The 7,501-nt window shown below is 50.1% G+C and overlaps 2 protein-coding genes across 2 annotated transcripts; one reads left to right on the top strand and one right to left on the bottom strand.

Annotated features, from left to right (window-relative positions):
- Positions 1-1,307: 1,307 nt before the first annotated feature.
- Positions 1,308-2,258, bottom strand: LOC117582189 (ubiquitin-60S ribosomal protein L40). Its single transcript, XM_034269792.1, has 2 exons — positions 2,131-2,258; positions 1,308-1,850 (listed from the first exon to the last, which is right to left on the bottom strand). The coding sequence occupies exon 2, from the start codon at positions 1,835-1,837 to the stop codon at positions 1,451-1,453; it is 387 nt and encodes a 128-aa protein (XP_034125683.1). The 5' UTR covers positions 1,838-1,850; positions 2,131-2,258; the 3' UTR covers positions 1,308-1,450.
- A 205-nt stretch (positions 2,259-2,463) lies between these two features.
- Positions 2,464-4,923, top strand: LOC117582022 (cleft lip and palate transmembrane protein 1). Its single transcript, XM_034269547.1, has 2 exons — positions 2,464-2,617; positions 2,693-4,923. Exons 1-2 carry the CDS (start codon positions 2,576-2,578, stop codon positions 4,616-4,618), a joined length of 1,968 nt encoding a protein of 655 aa, XP_034125438.1. The 5' UTR covers positions 2,464-2,575; the 3' UTR covers positions 4,619-4,923.
- Positions 4,924-7,501: the final 2,578 nt, after the last annotated feature.

The following is a 7,501-nucleotide window of genomic DNA, read 5'->3' as shown; positions in this document are numbered from 1 at the left end:
CCACAGTGCCGTCCAAAAGAGAAACGCCCCAAACGTTAAGAGTGTCAGCGGGCGAGTGACCAGAGCAGCCATCCAAGTGGTTGTCCTCGAAAGGAGTTGAGCGGAGGAGGAGCAAGGGAATATTTGGGTCACTCGAGAGGCCCGCATCGAGCAACGAGAAATCGAAGCCACTTGCTCTCTCGACCACGAAGCGCACTCTTAATTATTCTGGTCACATCTGTTATGTAAACTGCGACCAGGCCATAAAAGTCCCCAAAGATGCTCCAGCCTCAAGTAAGCCCAAAAGACAAAGCTCGAAACTTGCGAAACGGCAAGGCGGAGGCGGAGGCGGAGACGGCCTGGCCTCACTCTCTCGTGCGTTGCAAAAATTAAAAACGAAAACAACACCACGACAGGCAGGGGGACGTGCAGAAGGTAGGAATTTTCCAGAGACAGGAGCCAGAATCCAGGACCCATAAATAAGCGCCCTTCCTGGAGCCACTGCCTTAATTTTTAAAATACTTTTCCCTCACGCACCACACGCCCGCACATAACACCTTTTTATATTGCAGAGCGAGGAGGATGAGGGACATGCCCGGAGCTCGGCAGCTTTGCGTCTCTGGTCGGTTCTCCATGGACCACTGTACACAGGCCGCAAGGTGGGCGAAGCTGCGTTGTTTCATCAGGCGCGAAGTGAACCCTTTGGGTCGTCACCAGGCAGCAGTACACCCCTTGGGTTATTAAGAGATTCACAAAATACGCACTGGCAGCAGAGCGGGGGAGTCCAAGAGCGGGAAAAGACGTAGAATATGGCTGGGGCTGGGCTGGAGGCTGATAACCAGTTCGTTTGCCCATCTAAGCGCGAACAAGTGCCAGCAGCAGTCCAGAGTCCACTTCTGGAACCAATTAACTGTAACTCGCAGTTGTCGTTATGCCCAAGTAGGTCTGCTCCAGCGATCCATGATGATCCCCTTTCCCTTTGGCTAACCGCAGAGAGGCAGCAGCAAAGGTCGCTAGAAAAAGGAATATCAATTACTGCGGTCGGGCCTGCCGCTTCCTGGATGTGTAAGCTGAAACCAGCTGCTGCTGGCATGGCAAGAACCCAAACCGAAACAGGCTCGCAGCTCCATTTTCATCCAGTATAAGAGTTGCCGCAGCTCCAGTTGTTTGACTCAAAACGGGTTGCAACGGACTTCCACATCATAACAAGACACAGACACAAACACAGATACACATGGTGATGATTGCGGTGCGCCTTGTAGCAAATATTTCATGTACATACACAGGCAAAATACATTTCTCTCTCAAGTGAATTGTAGGCTCTTGGCTTGTGGCTGATCGTTTTACAAAATGTACATATATTTACTTAGATTGTTAACCATTGTATTGGATGTTGTTGTGGTTTGCTGCCGCCATAGCAGATGGTAGAGTGGCGGCACAGCAGGCACAGCCGGTTGATGGGTGGCAGCGTCTACTTCAACTTCTTCTTGGGGCGCAGGTTGTTGGTGTGTCCGCACTTCTTCTTGCGGCAGTTGGTGGCACGAGGGTGCAGACGAGCGTAGCACTTGCGGCAGATCATCTTGTCGCAGTTGTACTTCTGGGCCAGAATGCGGAGCGAGGGCTCGATGATGCCACCGCGCAGGCGGAGCACCAAGTGCAGGGTCGACTCCTTCTGGATGTTGTAGTCGGACAGGGTGCGGCCATCCTCCAGCTGCTTGCCGGCGAAAATCAGACGCTGCTGATCTGGGGGAATGCCCTCCTTGTCCTGGATCTTAGCCTTGACATTCTCGATGGTGTCAGAGGGCTCGACCTCCAAGGTGATGGTCTTGCCAGTGAGAGTTTTCACGAAGATTTGCATTTTCGGTTCGTTGCTGCAAGCACAAAAGTCACCATTAGCATTGAGTTCACTTTGCTTTAGTTCTGTTCCACGAAAGTGTCACATTTTTTGCAATTTTTTTGGTTTGTGTGGCGGCTTCGAGGTTAGGTCCGACTTGCTGCCAAGTGGGCGTTCGACTTGCAGTTCTATTCTGGCCAAACCGCCTCGATGCCACCAGTTTTCGGTGCACAAACACATGGCGCGCCCATGGGCCGCATGTATTTGCAACACTTTCGCTGTTTACCAATTATTTTCACATTATTTTAGCAACTTACCCAAGAAAACGTGCAACCAAATGCTATTTCAAAAGAAAAGGAAAATCAGGGGTGCTAGTAGCTTGATGTGTCAATCTATCGATATGGCACAGTGGAGCTGCGAACAATATCGATAGTTGTGTGCGATAGGCGGAGAGATAACAGACAGAGCTTGCGGTTATTACTGTAATGAAATTGGCAGGCATACATTTATATGAATTTAAATAATTAAATATATAATTATTTAAAACAGTCAACAGATCAGCAAATAATTTCCATGTGCGATATTAATATCGATGCTCATCAGGTGACTGCTTGCAAATAAATACTTTCTCGGTATATTTCAAAACTGACATGGTATATTTCTGAGCGCGGTCACTCTAGCGCTAATTGCAATTTATAAAAGAACGTTGTGTAAAAAAAAGAACCCTGAAAGAAAACGTGGATAACGTTTAAAGTACACAACATGTCGACTGCGGGTGATGAACAGCCTGCGGCTGAAGGCGCGGTAAGCTAAATCAAGGCCTCAATCAATTGCAACAACTGAGCACGAGAGATTTCAATTGCTGGCCCCATTTTTCAGGTGGCTGCTGGGAATGGGAACGCTGAGCTGGCCAACAATGCGGGTGCTGAAGGTCAAGAAGCGCAGGCACAACCGCCTCCAAATCAGCCCTCGCGCATGGAATCATTCTTTGCGATGACCAAGTCGCTGATCCTGCGGGCGCTGATCATCTACTTTGTGAGTTCTTTCTTCCGCAAGCCGACGGCGCCTGCAGCCGGCGACGATAAGAGCGTGGCGAATGCGAGTCCAAAAATAACCGCATGGAATTATTTTGAGAACGGCACCGATTTCGATTTGCACGTCTGGCTGTCGGAGGAGCCGGACGTGGTGAACTTTCAGCAGAAGGCGAATCTGCTGTGGCTGCAGGAGGATCTCACGTATGGGGACTGGAGCTCGGGCCCCACCAAGGACGGCATCTACAGCCACAATCTGAAAATTAAAGCCAGTCAGCATTTAATGAACAACGGCAGCGTCTACCTGCACGCATTTGTAACGCGCAGCGGCGAGAGTCCGGACCCCAAGTCGCCGCATTATGCGAGGAGCGGCCACATGGGCCATCAGCAGCATCAGTTGAATAAGTTCAAGAAGCTGCGCGTGAATCGCAACTACAATTTGCTGGCCAGCGAGAAGGAGAAGCTGGAGCACGAGCTGAAGCATGCGAATCTCAAGGATCAGATTGTGTCGCACTGGCATCCCAATCTGACGGTTAATCTCGTGGTGGATCAGACGAACTGGGCACAGGGATCGGTGCCGCCGCCACTGGACGAGTATGTCAAGTTTGTGGATGGCGGTAAGACCTATTTGCCCATTCTGTTTGTCAATGACTACTGGAATCTGCAGCGTGAATATTTACCCATAAACCAGACAACGCCCGAGCTGGATCTCCACCTAACCTTCCAGCCACTCGGCATGTTCAAGTGGCAGCTGTACGCCGCCAAGCAGATGAAGAACAAATGGGCTGGCAATATGCTGGGGGATCTTATGGCCGCCGGTGCTGTGGAGGAGACCGACGAGGACCAAGACTCGCTGAAGGAGACGCTGCTCGACACGAACATCTATCTGCTGGGCATCACGGTGGCCGTGTCCATCCTCCATTCGGTGTTTGAGTTGCTCGCATTCAAGAACGACATTCAGTTCTGGAACAATCGCAAGTCCCTGGAGGGTCTGTCTGTGCGCTCCGTGTTCTTTGCCGTGTTCCAATCGCTCATCATTCTGCTGTACGTGCTGGACAACGAGACGAACTTCATGATACGCATATCCTGCTTCGTGGGACTGGGCATTGAGGTGTGGAAGATCCACAAGGTGGTCGACATCAACTACAATCACGAGCAGAAGATCTTGGGCGTGTTTCCGCGCATCAGCTTCAATGACAAGGGCTCCTACTCGGAGAGCTCCACCAAGGAGTACGACAGGCTGGCCTTCAAGTATCTGGGCTGGGCCTGCTTCCCCCTGCTGGTGTGCTACTTCATCTACTCGCTGATCTACAACGAGCACAAGGGCTGGTACTCCTTCGTGCTGAACATGCTCTACAGCTACCTGCTGACGTTTGGCTTCATTCTGATGACTCCCCAGCTGTTCATCAACTACAAGATGAAGTCGGTCGCCCACATGCCGTGGCGCATGATGACCTACAAGTTCCTCAACACATTCATCGATGACATTTTTGCGTTCGTCATCAAGATGCCCACCATGTACCGCCTGGGCTGCTTCCGCGATGACATTATCTTCTTTGTGTTCCTCTACCAGCGCTGGCAGTACCGCGTCGACCTGAAGCGCGTCAACGAGTTTGGCTTCTCCGGCGAGATGGAGGAGCAGGCCGCAGCAGGCAGCAAGAAGCCACTGCCGCTGGAGGGGCAGGCCAATGCCAATGGAGTGGCCATCGAGGCAGCTGCAGCAGAAGCAGCTCCCGCGACCAAAAAGACAGCAGCACAAAAGAAGAAGGACTAGAAGCCAGAGCCAGAGCCAGCGCCAGTATATGCATTAGGAAATTTCAAAGGCATTAACATATATAAATATCTAAACATTATACTCTAAAAATATGTATATGTGTAATCAAATCAGTTTTCGGTATACATATTGTAGTCAAAATATTCTCCCAACTCCTCCTAGCGCCACACCGCACCACAACCCTAGGGCTAAATTGTATGTGTACTTATTGTACGTCTGATGTTTCGTGTTTGTGTTTCGAGACCACGCTTCTACTTCGCAGGCGTTGCGATGATCAAATAAATTAAGTGTGAGATAAAGAAGAATCTAAAATATTGTGATCTAATCTAATCGTCAAGCCAGCCAAAAGGCCTGAAGCATGATGTGGCCTACTGCTAGATAAACCCTAAGCATGCGTGGGTCGTGGGGAAAGATCACCTCATGTCTGGGGAAATGGCAAATCAAACATGTGTTCATACATACATACATAGGGCTGTTGAATATGCGAATATTGCTGTATGTACATCATAAAAACATTGGCACAGCTGTTCGGCAATGGGCGTGCACTTTGCAACACTGTTCCCTGCATCATTTACAGTACTGAACACATACGCGGTTAAATTTATAAAATTCAAAGATATTTATGGTTCAGAAGTTGAAAAAAGTAAACTAAGGCCAACCTAAAATATTAACTAACTGAAAATATATTGTTCATACACAGAGCCCTTCATTGGGCTACAAATGATCGAGTCGACAACGATTCGGCGGCAGTGGACTTGATGTTGACTTGGGCATTGTGTTGGGGCCTTCGCCCACACTTTAGGCCTGCCTGCCGCTGGAAGTGGAACGATAAGCAGCTCAGCAGAATGAGGAGGAGTAGGAGAAGAATCCGCGAATTCTCCTACTGCCAGCGGCAATGGCAATGGCAACAGCAATGTGTCGCGTCGCGTCGTAGGCTCAGCTATTTTTATTGGTTTACCTTTCTGACTGCTCTCGGGGTTCTTTGGTGCTTGCAGCCTGGCCAGGAGTTGGACTTGGAATTGGACTTGGGAGTTGCAGTTGAAGTTGAAGTTTTGTGCTGGGCTTTGCGTGTTTTTGTAATATTTCTCAAAAGATAAGAATGCGACCAGACCGGGGCTGGCCTTTGCTGCTTGCGGCGGCTGGGCTGCTGTTGCCTGTTGCCCGGACGGTCCATGGCTGGCATTTCGGCAGCGACGGCGACGACATTCATAAAGAAATAAAATCGGACAAAACTCTTGTTATGCTCTTTTTTTTACTACATTAAGTGACAGTTTTACGAGGCAGCCAGCGAGTCGCTCGGGACTTGGCTGCGGTTTTGCTTTTGCTTCGTTTTTAGTTCCCGTTCCCTTTCTCCATGCAATTCTAGGCAGCGGCAGAGAGTGCACATGCTGTACAGTACATAGAGCCTGTGTGTGTGGGACACCAACCCGACCCTATTCCCTTTGCACTCTACGGTACCTTTGTGGATGTTCCATGTAGATTACAATCAATATAGAAGAAGCGAGGGGCCTCGCTTAGGTTTTAAGTGCCATCAGGAATTCCTGGAATTTCACCAGTCCCAGATTCGAATTTCGAACCTAATAAGAATAAAGATGGCCAGGGCCAGGGCCAGGGCCAGGGCCAAGCGACACATCCGACAAAAAGACAAGCTAAAAGCAACCACCGGCCGTCAGTCTGCAGGCAAGATCCGAGCAAGCCCCAGACAGCGACTCATTCTCAGACACACATACATGAACAGGGCGCCCAGTGCCCGACACACGCATCACATGGACAGCGAAAGAGCGCAGGCAGAGCTAGTTCACACCACCAGCCGCAGCCCCAGCCCCAGCAGCAGTCCAGCCCCGGTAAAGGGAAGTAAAACGCAGGTCCCAAACACCAAACACCGAAATTCCAGGCATCGAAAAAAATGAGGCACCAGCAGCAACAACAACAGCAAAGTAAACGACAACTAACCATAAGAAAAATGACCAGCGATAATTTTAATTTGAAACCAGTTTCTATGCTAAACAAAATTCTACGGCCGCTGCTGCCCAAGACGATCCAGGGAAGTAACCAAATAAAAAGTGCCCGCAAACAAAGAGAGCGATGAAGAGTGAGAGAGAGGGACTAGAAGCGCAACACAGAGAGGGAGTGAGGTTCGGTGTTGTTGTTGTTGTTGGGAGAGAGAGAGAGAGCTAAAGAAACAGAAGAATTTCTTATTCGTAAAGCAAAACGCAAACCCGACCTGGAAGCAGGCGGCAGGCCTTCGTCGTCATCGTTTTGGTTTCCTTCTCCCCCCCTAGCGACCAACTTTGGTTAGCAGGCAGCTCCTTGGAGTTGAATGTAGAGTCGGAGTGGGACCGAGTGAGCACGACTGAGCACAATAACGAAAACAACTACAGCAGCAACAACAGGAGCAAGTGAAGCAGCATCCCCCACCCCCCCACACATACTCTATCTATGTACACTGCTGAGCAGGCAAGTAATTTTTATTGTTGTTGTGTATGGGTCGCCGGTGGCTATTGAATCTTGTCGGACTGGCTGTGCGCCTCCGAGGGGGCAACATTATGGCCTAAGTCGGAGGGGCGGCTCTGTCTTCGTCTGCGCCCCAGAGTCCCAGGCGAGTCCCACAGCGAGAGCGAATCGAATAGACTCATAGAAGAGCTGGCCAAAGAGAGAGAGAGCGAGCAGAGCAGGCAACATTTCCGAACAAGAAAATGAAAAACGAAACTGCAACAAGTGAAAAATGTGTTGCAGGCCTCCGCTGCTGCCGCTGCCGCTGCCACAACAGGTAGACTGGGCAGGAGAGCGCAGAGAAGAGAAGAGAGCAGAGAAGAACAAGCTACCACATTTGGCACGTATATGGCGGTCAGGAGAGAACCGCTCTCTCGCTCTCTCTTTGTC

Source organism: Drosophila guanche, unplaced genomic scaffold (genome assembly GCF_900245975.1).
Source record: "Drosophila guanche unplaced genomic scaffold, DGUA_6, whole genome shotgun sequence".
Classification (NCBI taxonomy): Eukaryota; Metazoa; Arthropoda; class Insecta; order Diptera; family Drosophilidae; genus Drosophila; species Drosophila guanche.
This window is presented reverse-complemented; position numbering and strand designations above follow the sequence as displayed.

What these genes read in the sequence shown, in the direction of transcription:
- LOC117582189 (XM_034269792.1), bottom strand. Translation starts at nt 1,837, where the DNA reads ATGCAAATCTTCGTGAAAACTCTCACTGGCAAGACCATCACCTTGGAG.
- LOC117582022 (XM_034269547.1), top strand. Translation starts at nt 2,576, where the DNA reads ATGTCGACTGCGGGTGATGAACAGCCTGCGGCTGAAGGCGCG. An exon ending in AGCCTGCGGCTGAAGGCGCG is followed by an intron (nt 2,618 to 2,692) that starts GTAAGCTAAATC and finishes CCCATTTTTCAG; the next exon opens with GTGGCTGCTGGGAATGGGAA.